Source organism: Lichenostomus cassidix, chromosome 19 (genome assembly GCF_008360975.1).
Source record: "Lichenostomus cassidix isolate B80296 chromosome 19, HeHo_3.0, whole genome shotgun sequence".
Lineage (NCBI taxonomy): Eukaryota > Metazoa > Chordata > Aves > Passeriformes > Meliphagidae > Lichenostomus > Lichenostomus cassidix.
The window spans coordinates 6,089,481-6,108,674 of record NC_139499.1 but is presented as its reverse complement, the minus strand read 5'-3'; the positions used below and the strand labels follow the sequence as shown (position 1 = coordinate 6,108,674).

Below are 19,194 nucleotides of genomic sequence, written 5' to 3'. Positions count from 1 at the left end.
CTGCCCTCAGCACGGCCTCTGCATTCCCTCAGCACGCTGCCTCTGCCCACACCCAGCGCATTTCTCAAGGCCTGGACTGTGTTCCCACATTCCTGCCGTCACGTGGATGTCCTGCACCCCGAGCACGTGGGGTTGGGGACCAGAGGAGCCCGTTTGGGACACCTCTTAATCCGCCGTGATTTTCCCCACAGGGCTGCGGTGGGATAAGCAGCAGCTTTGCAGGTCACCGCGGTCAGATGTGGGGATGCCCTGTGCTTGTCCATCCCCACGAAAAGTGACACAGCCTTGGCTTGAAGGGCTTTGGGAAGGACTTATCCCTCTATTTCCACTATATGGGGGATCACAGAGCTGGAAGGAGCATCTCCATAAGGGAATTAATTGCTGGGAGCAGCACCCAAACCTCCTTTCAGCCCCATCCCACAGTCAATATCCCTCCAGAGCAAATCCCTCTTCCCATTTTCCAAAGCCTGGCAAAACCCTAAGGCAAGAGCCTGCCCGGCTGTTGGGTGGCCTGACAACACATTGAACCTACGATACAAGGCAATTAGAAGTTAAAGAATAACCATGCTAAACGGTGTATATTGCTTAACGTTCGTTGTGTTTGGCAAAGCAGGATGAGGAATGAAAGAGCATTGATTAAAAAAAAAGGACTGTGACCCAGCTGGCAGGCATGGAATCTCCAAGCTGGCTAAAATCAGAGCTGTTCGGACTTCGGGACAGACTCAGAACGCATGAGTGGAACAGAAAAGTGAAAGGTCAGTGAGGAAATCCTTTTTTTGAAGAGTTTATTTCACCCCCTCAGGCCCCTCACGCCTGCGGCTCCCCCTACAGCCCGCGCGGAGTGAGCTGCGCCAGGCCTTATCCAATCAGAGCCCGCGCCGTGCCGTCACCGCCGCCTCTCGGCCAATCGGAAGCGGCGAAGGGCGGGACTGGGGAAAGCGGGACAGCACACCGGACGTGTGCTCAGAAACAACTTCCTCCCCTCTTCCGCCCTCAGTCCCGCCCCGTCCCCGCCTCCGCGCTCTGATAGGTTTTACAAGCTGTCTGTGAGGCTGTCTGAAAGCTGATTGGACATCCCGTGCCGTGTGTCCCGCCTACATCCGGGTCCCCGGGGCGCGTAGCGGCGGCGCGGGGCCGCCATTGTGGTGGGGGAGCGCGGGGAGCGCGGGGGTCGCGGCTGCCGCTGAGGGCGAGCGGGGAGCGGTGAGTCCGAGGCGCGCCCGGGGCGGGCAGGGCTAGCGGGGCAGCGACCGGCCGCCGCCTCGTCGTGCTCCCGTACCTCTCCCTGAGCCCCTCTCCACCCTCTCCTCAGGCCCGTCGCCATGGCCGCCGTGTTCCCGTACCGCGGCGGCTGCGCCCCGGTGCCCAACCCGCTGGCGCCGCTGCCCGACTACATGTCCGAGGAGAAGCTGCAGGAGAAAGGTGGGTACGGCCCTGGCACCCCAGATCCCCCACATCGGACAAGGCCTGACGCGCCGCCTCTGTGTCCCCGCAGCCCGCAAGTGGCAGCAGCTGCAGGCCAAGCGCTATGCGGAGAAGAGGAAATTCGGGTTCGTGGACGCGCAGAAGGAGGACATGCCCCCCGAGCATGTCCGCAAAATCATCCGTGACCACGGCGACATGACCAACAGGAAATTCCGGCACGACAAGCGCGTCTACCTGGGGTAAGGGACCCGCGGTGTGTGACAGGGGGAGCTGAGGGGATCTGCCGCTGCTGCCTTGGGAAGTGTGGAAGGGAGAGATCCTTCTCCAAAGGGCTCTCCGTGTTCATTGTAGCTCGGTGGGGATGCCCTGAGATATCAGCAAAAGGAATTGTTGCTGTGAATTTGTGAGAAACAACATCACCCTGCATAACACGTTGGTTTAGAAGAAGTTGGAGAGAATATGAAATAGCCAGTGTATGTTTTTTGCAAGATTGTAAAGCATCCTGGGTGCTTCTTTGCTGTTTGGGTGCAGAGACCTGTCAAATGCACATCATCGTGTGTTGCACTGATCATTACCCATAAAAACTCTAGAAACTCGCTTAAAAACTTGGATTTTTCTTTGCAACTTTCTTGAAAGCCAAATCAGGTGGAAAACATTTTGATGTACAAAGGTAGAGTAGGAAGTTCATGGATGTGCTTTTTGAACAGGTCAGATGAGCAGCTTGCAGGAGGGAAAACTGGGAGGTAATTTGGCTTATGGCAGGTGGATGGCTGTTCTCAAGATCCTTTCCAACGTGGTTTCCCTTGGTTTGTTGCAGTGCTCTGAAGTACATGCCCCACGCTGTGCTGAAGCTGCTGGAGAACATGCCCATGCCCTGGGAGCAAATCCGAGATGTTCCTGTGCTGTACCACATCACTGGTGCCATCTCCTTTGTCAACGAGATCCCCTGGGTCATCGAGCCTGTCTACATTGCCCAGTGGGGGTAGGTGCCTTCTTCCTTCATTCAGGTGGGACAAACCCTTGTTCATCCACCATAAAATCCATGTTTGACATTCCCTGATTTCCTGCAGCTCCATGTGGATTATGATGAGGCGGGAGAAGAGGGACAGGCGTCACTTCAAGAGGATGAGATTCCCTCCCTTTGATGATGAAGAACCCCCTCTGGATTATGCTGATAACATCCTGGATGTGGAGCCCCTGGAAGCCATTCAGCTGGAGCTGGATCCAGAGGAGGATGCCCCTGTGCTGGACTGGTTCTATGACCACCAGCCCCTGAAGGACAACAGGAAGTACGTGGCTGTGGTGGCACAGTTCAGTGGGAGAGGGTCAAAACAAATAATGCATGGATTACTGTACAGAGCAGTGTGTAACCTTTGTGTGGTGAAGGAGAGAAAAACCTTCCCTCGAGGGTGGGAGGGAGAACCTGAGTGTTGTAAAGCTGCATATCTTGCCTTCAGGCTGCTCAGAAAAGCTGTGGCTGCCCCATTACTGGAAGTGTTCAAGGCCACGTGGGATGGGGCATGGAGCAACCTAGGATACTGGAAGGGTTGGAGCAAAATGAGCTCTAAGGTTCTTTCCAGCCCAGACCATTCTGGGATTCTGTGATCCAGCATCGCCCCTCTATCCAGGAGGGCTGTTACCCACTTACTTGCTGAAACTGATATCTGACCCTGCTGAAAAGCTGACAACTTAGGTTGTCTAGCTGGAATTTGAGACTGATATTTGCTAAAGATGCACAGATGTTCTGTGTCAGTTTGGACACAGAGAAGGAGAGCAACTGGAGCAGTCAGCATTTTCTGGGCAGGAAAGGTCCACAGTGCTCTTTAACAGTGCTGCAGCCTTTCTTTTAGCCTTGAGGTGCCCATGTGTTACCTGTCCTTGATGAATGATGGGTGGCAGAAGGTGTTTGGTTTTTCCTGGTGCTTTGGTTGTCCTGTGGCTGTGTCTGGAGTGTCCCTGCTCTGTCCTTTCCAGGTATGTCAACGGCTCCACGTACCAACGCTGGCAGTTCACCCTCCCCATGATGTCCACCCTGTACCGCCTGGCCAACCAGCTGCTCACTGACCTGGTGGATGACAACTACTTCTACCTGTTTGACCTGAAAGCATTCTTCACCTCCAAGGCACTGAACATGGCCATTCCTGGGGGTCCCAAGTTTGAGCCTCTTGTTAGAGACATCAATCTTCAGTAAGTTTGGTTTGGGAGATAAGTGATTATCTAGGAGAGGACTGATAGCTTGTTTTCAGTCATAAATATTTGCCTCCTTCATCCTGAATGCCTATATATCGATTTCTTGTCTCATTTAAGGGATGAAGACTGGAATGAATTTAATGACATCAACAAAATTATCATCAGGCAGCCCATCAGGACAGAGTACAAAATTGCTTTCCCATACCTGTACAACAACCTGCCACACCATGTCCACCTCACCTGGTAAGTGCTGCAGCCTCCAGAGCCAGGAGGGGAGGGGAAGGAGAAGAGGGAAAGGCTGTCAGAGACTCTAATGCATATTTTGTGTTGTAGGTATCATACTCCAAACGTTGTTTTCATTAAAACAGAAGATCCCGACCTCCCAGCTTTTTACTTTGATCCTCTGATCAACCCCATTTCACACAGACATTCTGTCAAGGTGAGAGCCAAGAGAGCCTAAACCCTGCTGTGTGGAAGTAGGGGGCTTTAGTATCTTGCTTCTGATAGCAGCACACAAATATAGATATTTCAGGAGAAGGCACAAGCCTTTTGACAAAAAACCCCACAGTTGTCATTTTAATTGTTTTTTACTTCTGGATTTGCACAAAACTGTCTGCTTTGGTTTCTATAGGATAAAGCCCAACGTTTAATTAACAGTGTTAATCTTCTGACAGAGTATTTATCTTTCTGGTTGGCCTTGGTGTACTCAATGAGCTGACCCTGAAGTTCCCTCTGTAACACCTGACTCAGGGTCTAGTAGCTATGGTTTGCCTTGTTGAGTGCTTTCTGCTTCTCTTTTGATCAGTTCTGCCACACTTCTTCCATGAGAGCAAAAAGATGGTTTTTAAACTTGCTTGACTCAGAAAACTGAGCTGAAGCAACCAGGAAACACTGTGTGTGGTGCTTCTGTATTTCAGAGCCAGGAACCACTGCCTGATGACGATGAAGAGTTTGAGTTGCCAGAGTTTGTGGAACCTTTCCTGAAGGATACCCCACTCTACACTGATAACACAGCCAATGGCATTGCCTTGCTGTGGGCCCCACGACCCTTCAACTTGAGGTCTGGCAGGACTCGGAGAGCTCTCGACATCCCACTGGTCAAGAACTGGTGAGTTCTCTCCTGAGGGAAGAGCTGATCTAGTGATCATGACATTATTGCCTTGCTACAAGGAAAATAAAATAAAGACATCGTGGTGACTGGTTTTTAGAGATTTTAGGAGAGTTTCTGGAGACTTTTCTCTAAGGAATGTGAGTTAGCTGAAGTACTGGAGTGTGATTTATCCATAGGTACCGTGAGCACTGCCCGGCAGGACAGCCAGTCAAAGTGAGAGTCTCCTACCAGAAGCTCCTGAAATACTATGTCCTAAATGCACTCAAGCACAGACCTCCCAAGGCCCAGAAGAAGAGGTGAGTGGGGTCTGTTCAGTGGGGAGCTGCTGATCTGTGTGGCAGATTCAGCTGATTGTGGTCTCTGCTCTCTCCAGGTACCTATTCCGCTCCTTCAAGGCTACCAAGTTTTTCCAATCGACCAAGCTGGACTGGGTGGAAGTTGGCCTGCAGGTGTGTCGCCAGGGCTACAACATGCTGAACTTGCTGATCCACAGAAAGAACCTGAATTACCTTCACTTGGATTACAACTTCAACCTGAAGCCCGTGAAGACCCTCACCACTAAGGTATCAGTCCATGTGCTGTACTCAAGAGTAGAGTTTACCTGAAGGTCTTGTGTGGAAAGACAGGCCACAGTGTCTCAGCTGCTCAGTTGTTGTACAGATTGACCAAATTGGAGTTGTTTCACTCTTCTGTGCTGTTGTTACAGAAATTCTGAATATTTTGTCTTATCCAGGAAAGAAAAAAATCCCGTTTTGGGAATGCTTTCCATCTGTGCCGAGAGGTCCTGCGGCTGACTAAGCTGGTGGTGGACAGCCATGTCCAGTACAGACTGGGAAATGTGGATGCATTTCAGGTGGGCTCATTTGGGTTTTTTTCCTTAAATTGTGTGAGGAATTTCTTATATGGGAAATGACATTGATGGGATACACAAAGTGACTGTTGCAGTGTTACGGAGAACAGGGGAAACAGTGAAAACATCCAGCATTGTTGAAATTCTGCTTTTATATTAGTTTACAAGAATTGATCATTGTATGAACCAGCATTAGGAGCTTTGTATGGCTTGATACACACTGTACATTAATCTGGCTGCTGGAGGTGATGTCTGAGGTGTTTATTATCCCTGCCTGTGTTCCATGTCTCAGCTGGCAGATGGCCTGCAGTACATCTTTGCCCACGTGGGTCAGCTCACTGGGATGTACCGGTACAAGTACAAACTGATGAGGCAGATTCGAATGTGCAAGGACCTGAAACATCTCATCTACTACAGGTTTAACACAGTAAGTTCCATCTTTCCACATGCTCTTGACCCCGTATAAACTGAGGAATGAGGGAGGGATTCTGGAGTGTCAATAAGTGATCTGATTTTACCATGTCTCTGTTCTTCCAGGGGCCTGTGGGCAAAGGTCCTGGCTGTGGTTTCTGGGCTCCTGGCTGGAGAGTGTGGCTGTTCTTCATGAGGGGCATCACCCCGCTGCTGGAACGCTGGCTGGGGAATCTGCTGGCCAGGCAGTTTGAAGGTCAGCACCCTGTAAATCCTGCATGTGGGAGGAGTGTGTGGTAAAGATTAATACTGTTTACTTGCCAGCCAGTTTTCTGTTCACACTGGCGGTCTTTATCTGTGCTCCATGTCAATCCCAAGAGCTATGGACCAGTTTAGAGCTCTTGGAATATCTGTGCCTACAGAACAGAACCAGATTCTAAATAGAAGTGGGACTCCTTGTTCTTTAGCCACTTAATGATCTGCTCCAGGCTCATGGCAGTGTAATTTCTCCAGACATCCTGCATCTCCACACACTTCTGAATTAGGAAGAAGGGGAATCACTGCCCAGTGATGTCAGAATTCCTGAAGGACTTTGCTTTTTCCAGGCCGTCACTCGAAGGGTGTCGCAAAAACTGTTACCAAGCAGCGCGTGGAGTCTCACTTTGACCTGGAGCTCAGGGCAGCTGTGATGCATGACATCCTGGACATGATGCCAGAAGGAATCAAACAGAACAAAGCCAGGACCATCCTGCAGCACCTGAGTGAGGCTTGGCGATGCTGGAAGGCCAACATTCCCTGGAAGGTAAATCTCTCACTTGGCCTTTTGGTTCAATTTTAACATCACCCATGTGGAGCTGCTCTTGGGGAGGCTCCCACTCCTGCTTCCCTCAAGTTCCTGTCCCTCCCCAGGTGCCAGGGCTGCCAACTCCTATTGAGAACATGATCCTGAGGTACGTGAAGGCCAAAGCTGACTGGTGGACAAACACAGCTCACTACAATCGTGAGCGAATCCGCCGTGGAGCCACTGTTGACAAAACCGTCTGTAAGAAGAACCTGGGCAGGCTGACCAGACTCTACCTGAAAGCTGAGCAGGAACGCCAGCATAATTACCTGAAGGTACTTCTGTCCTCCCTGAAATTGCCCAAATTAATGCTATTTTCGTAGGGAAGCATTCACTGATTAATTCTGGTGGTGTGGTTCTGCAGGATGGGCCTTATATCACTGCAGAAGAGGCTGTTGCTGTGTACACAACCACAGTGCACTGGCTGGAGAGCAGGAGGTTCTCCCCCATTCCCTTCCCTCCACTGTCCTACAAACATGATACCAAGTTGCTGATCTTAGCCCTGGAGAGGCTGAAGGAAGCTTACAGGTAAGCAGTGGGAAATTATCTTGATCTTCAAGGGCACTGGGAAAGGCTTCTGTTTTGTTAGTGTTATTCCTGGGATTGAGTATCGTGTTAAATTTACCCTGATGGACTGGTAAAGGCTGATGTTTGTACTGCCAACTTGCCTGGGAATCAATGCCATCCTTTTAAGTTTGGGGATGTGGATTGTGAAGAATTACAGGTTGAACATTATCATTTATCAGTTTAATGCAGTGGCTGTTAGGCTGTTAATGTGCAGGTGCTGAGCTGTTCTCTCTTGTTTTCAGTGTGAAATCACGCTTGAACCAGTCACAGAGAGAGGAGCTGGGCTTGATTGAGCAGGCTTATGATAATCCCCACGAAGCTCTGTCCAGAATCAAGCGACATCTGTTGACTCAGAGAGCCTTCAAAGAGGTGAGTGAAAGCCTGGTGAAGGCCCAGCCATGTTATGCTGCATTTAGAAGCTGAATGGCACAAAAACTTTGTGTTTTCTCTCAGCTGTCACCCTCAGTTTTTCTCCCTCTTTTATTTTTTTTTTTAAGGTGGGAATTGAGTTCATGGATCTCTACAGCCACTTGGTCCCTGTTTATGATGTGGAGCCCTTGGAGAAGATCACAGATGCTTATCTGGATCAGTACTTGTGGTATGAGGCTGATAAGCGAAGACTCTTCCCACCTTGGATCAAACCTGCTGACACTGAACCACCCCCACTGCTGGTGTACAAGTGGTGCCAAGGTCAGTGGGCTCTTGGATTCCATGCAAAAATGATTTTTTTTTTCCTTGAGCTTGTGTCCTGTGAGTCCCTTTGGGAGCTGAATTTTTATTTTTGCAATTTGCAGTCAATAATTACAATCAGAGATATATTTTGTAGGTTAATACAATGTATTAATTATTAATATGTATGTACTGGAGGAGGACAACTTGCACAGCATTTATGGTTAATTTCATAGTTTTTCTTCCATTTCTGAATAGAGAGGAAGGCCCAGAATTTGAAAAATCAGGCATAGCAGGACCTACATTGAGTTCCTGTGCTCAGGGGCTTCTTCTGTGCCGTGCTGTATCAAATAACACAACCCTGTTTGTTCCCTCAGGCATTAATAACCTGCAGGATGTTTGGGAAACGAGCGAAGGGGAATGCAACGTGATGCTGGAGTCTCGGTTTGAGAAGATGTATGAGAAGATTGACCTGACCTTGCTCAACAGGCTGCTGCGTCTCATCGTGGATCACAACATTGCTGACTACATGACAGCCAAGAACAACGTGGTGATCAACTACAAGGTGATGGCTGTTGGCAGGAAAGGGGGCTTGTGGTAAAAGGGACCCGTGGGGGAGGAGGTTTTGGACCCATGGCAAAGAAGGAACACAAGACTTGCCAGGGAAAAGTGATGGGGGAGTAAAAAAAACCCTTCTGGGTTGTGCTGAAAAACAGCTGCTGGGGTGAAAGGGTTCTGATGTGTTCTGGTGTGTTTTCTCACAACTCCCCTTCATCTCCTCAGGACATGAATCACACCAACTCCTACGGGATTATCCGTGGGCTGCAGTTTGCTTCCTTCATTGTGCAGTACTATGGGCTTGTGATGGACCTGCTGGTGCTGGGGCTGCACCGGGCCAGTGAAATGGCTGGGCCTCCCCAGATGCCAAATGACTTCCTCAGCTTCCAGGACATTGCCACGGAGGTGGCTCATCCCATTCGCCTCTTCTGCAGATACATTGACAGGATTCACATCTTCTTCAGGTGAGATCTCTGGGGCTTTGCTTTCTTCAGGTGAACACAAAGGAAAGGGAGAATTAGTGTGCTCCTGCTCCTAGGTTTTGTTCCCTTTGCTGTAGAAGATGAGGAATATTTGAATTGACAGACTTCCCTGGATAACTGGATGTTCCACGTGCCTCCTCTTGCTTTCTCAGTTTGCTTTTCTTACATCTTCATTGGACCAGCTAAAACACAACAGTGTCAAGAGCTCAGTTGTTAGGGGTTTGGTAAATTAGAGACTGGTGAAATAAGGCTTTTCTGTCTCTTCATGGAAAGATAACCCAAACCCTGGATTGCTGTGTGCTAATGCTATTTCCCCATTCATTGGGAAGACACAAAAACAGGACAGTTACCATCAAACAGGCCGACAAACAGCTTTTCATAATTAAATCCATATCCTTCTGGCCAGATTGATGTCATTAAGTCAGTCGTGTAATTCCAAATCCTCTGTGCATTTCCAGGTTTACAGCTGACGAGGCAAGAGACCTGATCCAGCGGTACCTGACAGAGCACCCAGATCCCAACAACGAGAACATTGTGGGCTACAACAACAAGAAGTGCTGGCCCCGGGATGCTCGGATGCGCCTCATGAAGCACGACGTGAACCTGTAAGTGCTGCAGCCGGTAAAGAAGAAATGGTGGGGGAAAAGGGGAAAATCAGTTGTGATGAATAACTGGTGGAGACTGGTAGGTGCTCAGGATGAGGTGCAAGTAGTGAGGGGTCTGTGCTGAAATGCTGAAAAATTAAAGAAGCTCTGAGAACTTTGCCCAGTTGTTATTTAGGCAAATTGTGATGTGTCTCTGTGCACACCTTGTTTTCCAGTGGCCGTGCTGTGTTCTGGGACATCAAGAACCGTTTGCCCCGCTCGGTGACCACGGTGCAGTGGGAGAACAGCTTCGTGTCTGTGTACAGCAAGGATAACCCCAACCTGCTGTTCAACATGTGTGGCTTCGAGTGCCGCATCCTGCCCAAGTGCCGCACCAGCTATGAGGAGTTCACCCACAAGGACGGGGTCTGGAACCTGCAGAATGAGGTGGGCTGGGAGAGCAATCCCTGGGTGGGATTTTCCATATTGGAGAGGGGTTTCCAGGAGGGAACTGATGGGTCTGTGCTCTGTAGGTCACCAAGGAGCGCACGGCTCAGTGCTTCCTGCGTGTGGATGATGAATCGATGCAGAGGTTTCACAACAGAGTGAGGCAGATCCTCATGGCTTCTGGCTCCACAACCTTCACTAAGGTAAGGGGGGAGGGAGATTTATGACAGATTTATTCCCCAAATCTTTCTGCAGATTCTTGAGGAATGGGCTGGGAGCTGATCCTTTCCTTTCTTTTCTAGATCGTCAATAAATGGAACACTGCTCTGATTGGCTTGATGACTTATTTCCGGGAAGCTGTTGTGAATACTCAGGAGCTGCTTGATTTGCTGGTGAAGTGTGAGAATAAAATCCAGACTCGGATCAAGATCGGCCTGAATTCTAAAATGCCCAGCCGTTTTCCTCCTGTGGTGTTCTACACCCCTAAGGAGTTGGGAGGGCTGGGCATGCTATCCATGGGCCATGTTCTCATCCCTCAATCTGATCTGAGGTGAGTTGTGCTGTTCTAATTCCTGCAAGAAATGTTCTTGAGTGTCCAAGAGTGCTAAACCATGCCATGGTACACAACTGTGTTGCTTTTACAGTAGCTCATGGCAGTGATCAGGGCAGTCCCAATTCCTCCAACCTCATTCTTGTGCCTCTTTGCTGCAGGTGGTCCAAGCAGACAGATGTTGGCATCACTCACTTCCGCTCAGGAATGAGTCATGAGGAGGACCAGCTCATCCCAAATCTGTATCGTTACATCCAGCCATGGGAGAGTGAATTCATTGACTCCCAGAGGGTGTGGGCAGAATATGCCCTGAAACGACAGGAGGCTATAGCCCAGAACAGGTGTGTGTCCATGTGTGTGGGAGGACAGGCAGCAGTGGGAAGTTTTATGCTGCCTGGGGATTTTGGAGACCCTGGCTCCCCCTTAAGAGAAATTGTATGGCCAGTGGTGCCAGGGAAAGCTGATAGCAGACCATTTGGGCTTTTTCTTTAGCATATTTAGTATCACTGTGTTCACAGTGATGGTTGCAAACACTTTGCTGAGTGTTTGGCGTTTTAGAATGTCCCCTGCCAGAGCTCTGAGCTCTGTTATTTCTCTGATCTCATCAGCTGAACTACTCATTAATATACTGCTGTAAACTGAAAGGTAACAAAGTGTGGGGATTCTTTTCTTCAGGCGTCTGACCCTGGAGGATCTGGAGGACTCCTGGGACAGAGGAATTCCTCGTATCAACACCCTTTTCCAGAAGGACCGACATACCCTGGCTTATGATAAAGGATGGAGAGTCAGGACTGACTTCAAACAGTACCAGGTACTGCCTGGGAAGTTTTCTTCACCCGGGTGTGAGGTTCAGATAGCTGTTCCACACAAAGCCCTTTCACTTTGCAGTACAGCAGGTGCACTTCTGTCTGCCTGCTGTAGGAAGAACTTCAAGCCTTGTGTTGGGATTGGGTAGAGGCTGTTGGGAAGCAAATGCTCCAGAATTTGTAGCTATCCACTTTTGAAGCATTTGGATATATTGCAGGGTATTGAAAACCACAATATTAAGGAATCAGTTCTGGGGGGAGAGGGAAAAAAAAACCCAAAACAAACATTCCAAAATACTAACTTTTAATGTCAATGGGAAAATACTATTTAAACCCTCTAAAGACAGCTCTGTAGAAGGCCAGTCCCTCAAAGATTGAAACATCACCTGAGATTCCACCCAGGGTGAATTTTGTTGTAGCACTGACAGAATTTATTTTGCAGATGAGCTGCATCCTCCAGCACTGAGGGCATGAGGCTCTTTACCTCTTCACTGACATCATCATCATGTTGTTTCCCACAATCAGTGCAGCCAGGTGAAATGACCTCGTTGTTGTCCCCAGGTGCTGAAGCAGAACCCCTTCTGGTGGACACACCAGCGCCACGATGGCAAACTCTGGAACCTGAACAATTACCGCACGGACATGATCCAGGCTCTTGGGGGAGTGGAAGGAATCCTGGAGCACACTCTCTTCAAGGGCACTTACTTCCCCACGTGGGAAGGTCTCTTCTGGTAAGTGGAACTTGGATGTGTGCCCTGGGTTCAGGCTGTGTTGATTCTGTTGAGTTTCTGCTGGTTTTCTGTTGAGCACATTGTGTTCAATTGTGAGGGCACCTGGGAGGGGACTATATCTGAACTTCTTGCAAATCCTTGGAAATTTCTTGGCATGAAACAACCCTCCTAGCTCCCAGATGATCCCTGTGTCTCTTACAAATGACACATGGCAGCAGAGATGAGGGACATCTAATGCAATTGATTGTCTGCTCTTTCTAGGGAGAAGGCCAGTGGCTTTGAGGAGTCCATGAAGTGGAAGAAGCTGACAAATGCCCAGAGATCGGGTTTGAACCAAATTCCAAACAGACGATTCACTCTCTGGTGGTCTCCTACCATTAACAGAGCCAACGTAAGTACCTGGTGTTTGTCCCTTTAGGAGCAAACACCTCTTCCCCACTGAAATGAGAGCAGTTAATTGATCTAATTAATTCTCCAAACATCTCTTACAGAGGTGCTAAACCTCCTTAACAGGAGCTGCTCCATTTTTTCAACTCCATCAGTTGTGCTGTTGTGTGTTCTCACAGCTGCTTTTCCTTTGCAGGTGTATGTTGGTTTCCAGGTGCAGCTGGATTTGACAGGGATCTTCATGCATGGCAAGATCCCCACGCTGAAGATTTCCCTCATCCAGATTTTCCGAGCTCACTTGTGGCAGAAGATCCACGAGAGCATTGTCATGGATTTGTGTCAGGTAAGCAGGGTTGGCTTGGTTTGTTTCTATGCCCTTTTGGAGCAGGACCAGTCCTCCCCCTGTGATTGGGGAGGGAGAAAGGGAAGAAATGGAAAATGGGATTTTTCTGGCTGCCTCAGTGTTGAGGATAAATTCCTTATCTGGGTTGCTTGAACGCAGCTCATCCTTGACTGCCTTTTCCCCAGGTGTTTGATCAAGAGCTGGATGCCCTGGAGATTGAGACAGTGCAGAAAGAAACCATCCACCCCAGGAAGTCCTACAAGATGAATTCCTCATGTGCAGATATCCTTCTCTTTGCTTCCTACAAGTGGAATGTGTCACGTCCATCATTGCTGGCAGATTCCAAGTGAGTTTCCCTTTTCCCTGTCCTTGGTCTTGCTGCAGAGCAGAGCTGCTGAGTCTGTCATCCAGAGCCTCTGTGTCTCAGGGTTGGTTTTCTTTGGGGACACTGGAGATTGTGCCCAGCAAAGGGTGGATGCTTGCAGCACCTCCTGGCACTGCTTTCTGCAAAACACCAAGATTGTATTTGCTCCTGTTCTCTCCTCTGGGTGAACTTTTCCCTGAGCTGTTGAAGGTTCTCCTGGAAACCCACAAAGCAACTGGCCCAGGGCCAGAATCTGGAGTGAATTCTCCCTGAATCCTCACCAGACAGTCCCTGGGGGAGATGACCCTCGTGACTACCCAGCAGTGAACTCACTGCTGCTTTGTTTAAACCTTTTAACAGCCTCTTCATTCACTGCTGTGTGATGAGAACAGTAGAGTCCCTTTCCAGGCACTTGTGTAAGATTATCTTGTGCCTTGCTTTCTCCTCAGGGATGTGATGGACAGCACCACCACCCAGAAGTACTGGATAGACATCCAGCTGCGCTGGGGGGACTACGATTCCCACGACATCGAGCGCTATGCCAGAGCCAAGTTCCTGGACTACACCACAGACAACATGAGTATCTACCCCTCTCCCACTGGGGTGCTCATTGCCATTGATCTGGCCTACAACTTGCACAGGTGAGAGCTGCACCTCCTGTGGTTGCATTTTTAGGGTTGGAGTTCGTGGTTTGTTGATGTTGTCTCAGTCTGTCTCCAGAGTGGGTTGTATTCCAGGCAGGAGGGTGAGGGGAGAAGGCAGAAGCTGGAGGTGTGCAGTGAGTGCGATAAGGCATTTCAGTGTCTGCTCATTCAATATTGGTTCAGCTACCCCAGTTCATTAATAATTTGTTTCTTAGGAGATTTCTGTCAGACTGTTCTTGGAGCTGAAGGACAGTCCAAGAAACAAGTCCTTGTTTCAAGGCCCCTACAAGTGGAGACAGCTGGTTTTTTACTGGAAAACTAGGGGAAAGTCAGAAATCAATTCTCCAGTGTGTTTGTTAGAGAAGGTGCAGCTTTTCTGGGACTGCAGCATGTGTGTTCTGTGGCTTCCCACTGAGGAGCTGTAGAGAAAAACCATAGGTGACAAACTCCCAGGGACATTACAGAAGTCACACTGCAGTACAAAGCTGTATTTTCAGCAGGTAGAAAGTGGCCTGGCTGCTGCATGCAAAAACTTCAGTGTGGCTGTTGCCTCTTCAGATCTAACAGTACCAACTTGGCATTCTGTTTGTTTCCTTCTTCAGTGCTTATGGAAACTGGTTCCCTGGGAGCAAACCTCTGATCCAGCAGGCCATGGCCAAAATTATGAAAGCAAACCCTGCCCTGTATGTGTTGAGAGAACGAATCCGCAAAGGGCTGCAGCTCTACTCCTCGGAGCCCACGGAGCCCTACCTGTCCTCCCAGAACTATGGGGAGCTCTTCTCCAACCAGATCATCTGGTTTGTGGATGACACCAATGTGTACAGAGTCACCATCCACAAGGTGAGGCCAGAAGGGTGTTTCAGGGAAGGGACAGGGGCTGAATGTGTTTGGTGGAGGTTTCCATGCATGATGGAAAACTGGAAGTCGACACAGATGTGAATTTTTGCAGTGTGCACAGAGCAGCTCTTACATTTCCCATACATTTCCTGCTCAAAGCACACAGAGTTGGCTGTTGTGTAAAGGTGTGAGTTGGCTCAATTTATCTCCCCGCACTTCTCACTCTCATTTGTTTTCTCAGACTTTTGAAGGGAATTTGACCACAAAACCCATCAATGGAGCCATTTTCATCTTCAATCCCAGAACTGGACAGCTCTTCCTGAAGATCATCCACACGTCTGTGTGGGCAGGACAGAAGCGTCTGGGACAGGTAGGGCCTGGGTGTGAGTTGGGGGTGGGTCTGGCTGCTCAGGACACTCTTGTGCAGAAAACATCATGAAGATCTTCATCTTCCTGCCTCTTAATGAGTTTGGAGCTCCTAACTCCAAGGTCAGGCAGGCAGGAGCATGGGATATAAGAGTGGAAGAATACAGGCATTGCTGCTGCAAGGATTTGGGGGCTCTGAGGTGTAAAGACCTTACATCATCAAGCAGAGCTTGAGGAGCAGTGCTGTGCTCCCTGTTACACAGATCACTCTCTACTTGCCTGTGCATCCAGTGCAGTGAGAAAACTCAGGTGGCAAATCCAAGGAGGTGGAGTCACCAGCTGTTTTTTCTGAGCCACTCAGGAGTAACTAAACTCCAGGAATGGGAACTGCCCTCTATGATCAGTAAGGAGGAAATGCTGGGCCTTGTCACCGGTCTGGAACAAACCATAAACTCCAGTTGTATTTTTAGAATCTGGTTTGCATCCCTCTGATTCCCAGAGACCTGGAGATGCTGCTGGAGAGCAGGGGGGATATTTCTCTAACCCTGCTTTCTTTCTGCAGCTGGCCAAGTGGAAGACTGCTGAAGAAGTGGCTGCCTTGATCCGATCCCTTCCCGTGGAGGAGCAGCCAAAGCAGATCATAGTGACACGGAAGGGCATGTTGGACCCACTTGAGGTAATGATGCAGATACTGCTCTGTGAGGATGTGTAAAATCTTGGGAAATAACAGGACAGCTTTGTGTCCTGTGATGTTCTGCAGTAGTTATGAGTTAATTCCTCTTGATAAACTCCAGGTGCACTTGCTGGATTTCCCCAATATTGTGATCAAAGGCTCCGAGTTGCAGCTGCCCTTCCAGGCCTGTCTGAAAGTGGAGAAGTTTGGTGATCTCATCCTGAAGGCCACTGAACCCCAGATGGTTCTCTTCAATCTGTATGATGACTGGCTGAAAACCATCTCTTCCTACACGGTGAGCACAGATGTGTCTTTTGCATTTTGCTGTGCTGCTGATAAATGAGGCAGGAATCAAGGCCTCAGATATCCCTCATGATTTATTGTTTGGGAGCGCTTGGCTCAGAATCTGCCTGGATTTTCCTTTAGATGGATATCACTGGCACTTCCCATGCTACCCAAATGGAGGAATGCTGTACTAGGGCCTTGTATATTTAATTTTCTTCTTTCTAACTGCATCTTTTTTCCATCTCCAAGGCATTCTCCCGACTGATCCTGATTCTCCGCGCACTACACGTGAATAACGATCGAGCCAAAGTGATTCTGAAGCCAGACAAGACAACCATCACTGAGCCTCACCACATCTGGCCAACCCTGACAGATGAGGAGTGGATCAAGGTGGAGGTGCAGCTGAAGGATCTCATCCTTGCTGACTATGGCAAGAAGAACAAGTAAGCCACTGTGCAGTTGCCATAATCCTGTCAGCCTTTCCTTCCTGCCCTAAAGGCTGTGGCCAAGGGCTTTTGTCAATGAACTCTCAGCTTCATAGGGAATCTGGTTGTTATTAATAACTTTCTAGTAAGGCAGATAAAAATGTCTGCACCAAATCTTCTCTGCTCTGAGCATCATGTAACTTGGCCCCTCTCTTGTTTAAAAAGTTGTGGTTTTTTGTAGTGCCCAGAGTGGATATTCTGAGCTTGTGCCTCCATGAGAAGGCTCCAGAATGAATTTTGAAATGCCTGACTTGGGTGGCTTTTCTCTTCCAGCGTGAACGTTGCATCCCTGACCCAGTCAGAGATCCGAGACATCATCCTGGGCATGGAAATCTCTGCCCCATCTCAGCAGAGACAGCAGATTGCAGAAATTGAGAAGCAAACCAAGGAGCAGTCACAGCTGACAGCGACACAGACCCGCACGGTGAACAAACACGGCGATGAAATCATCACCTCCACCACCAGCAACTACGAAACCCAGACCTTCTCCTCCAAGACTGAGTGGAGGGTCAGGTAGGAAGGCAGGCAGGGGTGGTGGAAAGGGTTGGAGTGCTCAGGGCAGGGCTGTGCATCCTCTCTGATCATCATCTCCTCACAGAGCGATTTCTGCCGCCAACCTCCACCTGCGGACAAACCACATCTATGTTTCATCAGATGACATAAAGGAGACAGGTTACACCTACATTCTTCCCAAAAATGTGTTGAAGAAGTTCATCTGCATCTCAGACCTGCGGGCCCAGGTGAGTGTGCAGGGAGCTGTGCTCACACAGCTGGGGAGTTACTGGTGAAGGGCTGGGAACCTGCTGTTGTCTGTGAATCCCCCTGATGTTCTTCTCAAGAATTAAGGAGTTCCCACTCTGACAGTTACACAGAGATCTCTTCTAAGGCCTTCTAAGGCAGTGTGTGTGTTTTAGATTGCAGGTTACCTGTATGGGGTGAGCCCTCCAGACAACCCACAGGTGAAGGAGATCCGGTGCATTGTGATGGTGCCCCAGTGGGGGACACACCAGACCGTGCACCTCCCGGGGCAGCTGCCACAGCATGAGTATCTCAAGGTGAGTTGGATTTCAGCTCTCAGACTGGGTGGAAGGTCAGTAACAAGGACCTGAGGTGGTGGGGAAGCTTCTCTTGATCTGTTGAAGTGGGACTGAAAGGGCTCAGCCTGATTGGGATCAGGTTAGGGGGAAACCTGTGGTCTCTCTGCTTCTTGCCAGCTTCAAAGTCGTCTCGTTTTAAATGTCTTTGATTTCTCTCTAAATCACTCTCTTTCTGTCAGGAAATGGAACCTCTGGGATGGATTCACACCCAACCAAATGAGTCCCCTCAGCTCTCACCACAGGATGTCACCACCCACGCCAAGGTCATGGCTGACAACCCGTCCTGGGATGGGGAGAAGACCATCATCATCACCTGCAGGTGAGGGGCAGGGAAGCTTCTGGTGCAGTGCTGGGGAGCGTTCCAAATAAAATTGACAGATAGGGAGTGTTGGCTCATTCCCAGTTTCCCTCCTCTGCCCCAGATGAGTTTTGCCTCTTCTCCTTTTCAGTTTCACCCCTGGCTCCTGCACATTGACAGCCTACAAACTGACCCCGAGTGGGTACGAGTGGGGCCGGCAGAACACAGACAAAGGGAACAATCCCAAGGGTTACCTCCCTTCCCACTACGAGAGGGTGCAGATGCTCCTGTCCGATCGCTTCCTCGGCTTCTTCATGGTCCCAGCACAGGGCTCCTGGAACTACAACTTCATGGGTGAGCTGCCCTGGGAAGGGGAAGAGGAAATAATTCCTTACCCACTCCAAAATTAGGCTTTCCTGAGAGTGGTTGGCAGGGATACCAGCACTGGGGCCTGAGCTTTCCTTGGTCCCAGCACTGGGATGTCAGTTGTCATGGTTTTTTGGTGGCAAGAGAGCAAAGTGATAGAGAGGAAAAATAGATACCATGTCTGTCTGGATTGTAGTGCATGGTCTATCACCACTGAATAATTAATCCCTGTCAGGCAGAAGAGATAATGGAAAATGCAAGAGAGAAGCTGTTCCCAGTAGGGAGGTCCTGGTATCATGAACACCACGGGCAGCTGGAGAAGGGGTCAGGAAATGAGAGTGACAGAACACTCAGCTAGCAGCAAAGGACTGTAAATCTCTTGAGGGGGGAAGCCCAAAGAGGCACGGTGGATTTAGAACTCTCTTCTGGTATGGAAATGATCAGAGAAGGGTAGAGAGCTTCCTTAAGCTCTTGAAGGAGGAGGCAGGAGTGGTGCTCAGCTGGGTGACACTTTTCTCTCTTCCAGGTGTCCGCCACGACCCCAACATGAAGTACGAGCTGCAGCTCGCCAACCCCAAGGAGTTCTACCACGAGGTCCATCGCCCCTCTCACTTCCTCAACTTCGCGCTGCTGCAGGAGGGGGAGGTTTACTCCGCCGACCGCGAGGATCTCTACGCCTAATCCTGCCCGCGCCCCTCTTAGTACTGTTGATATTCAACAGCGTGTTCGTGTGTTCCCCCTTTCTGCGCCCCGCTCGCCCCCCGCACCCCGCGCGTTGTTGTTCTCCCCACTTTCCTGGATCCTCAATAAATTTTGTACGAACGGGA

The 19,194-nt window shown here is 49.5% G+C and overlaps 1 protein-coding gene across 1 annotated transcript; it reads left to right on the top strand.

The window, feature by feature from the left end:
- Positions 1 to 1,081: 1,081 nt before the first annotated feature.
- On the top strand, positions 1,082 to 19,194 carry PRPF8 (pre-mRNA processing factor 8). The gene is made up of 43 exons (XM_085078207.1): positions 1,082 to 1,203; positions 1,313 to 1,422; positions 1,496 to 1,664; positions 2,243 to 2,407; positions 2,496 to 2,714; positions 3,400 to 3,612; positions 3,733 to 3,858; positions 3,949 to 4,054; positions 4,533 to 4,723; positions 4,903 to 5,022; positions 5,100 to 5,289; positions 5,460 to 5,579; positions 5,869 to 6,003; positions 6,114 to 6,243; positions 6,593 to 6,789; positions 6,897 to 7,103; positions 7,193 to 7,356; positions 7,638 to 7,764; positions 7,893 to 8,085; positions 8,442 to 8,629; positions 8,848 to 9,086; positions 9,563 to 9,709; positions 9,925 to 10,135; positions 10,222 to 10,338; positions 10,438 to 10,685; positions 10,847 to 11,026; positions 11,361 to 11,496; positions 12,053 to 12,222; positions 12,484 to 12,613; positions 12,806 to 12,952; positions 13,138 to 13,298; positions 13,766 to 13,957; positions 14,563 to 14,800; positions 15,039 to 15,167; positions 15,726 to 15,839; positions 15,958 to 16,131; positions 16,371 to 16,564; positions 16,880 to 17,119; positions 17,205 to 17,346; positions 17,521 to 17,661; positions 17,883 to 18,022; positions 18,153 to 18,355; positions 18,894 to 19,194. Exons 2-43 carry the CDS (start codon positions 1,323 to 1,325, stop codon positions 19,046 to 19,048), a joined length of 7,008 nt encoding a protein of 2,335 aa, XP_084934333.1. The 5' UTR covers positions 1,082 to 1,203; positions 1,313 to 1,322; the 3' UTR covers positions 19,049 to 19,194.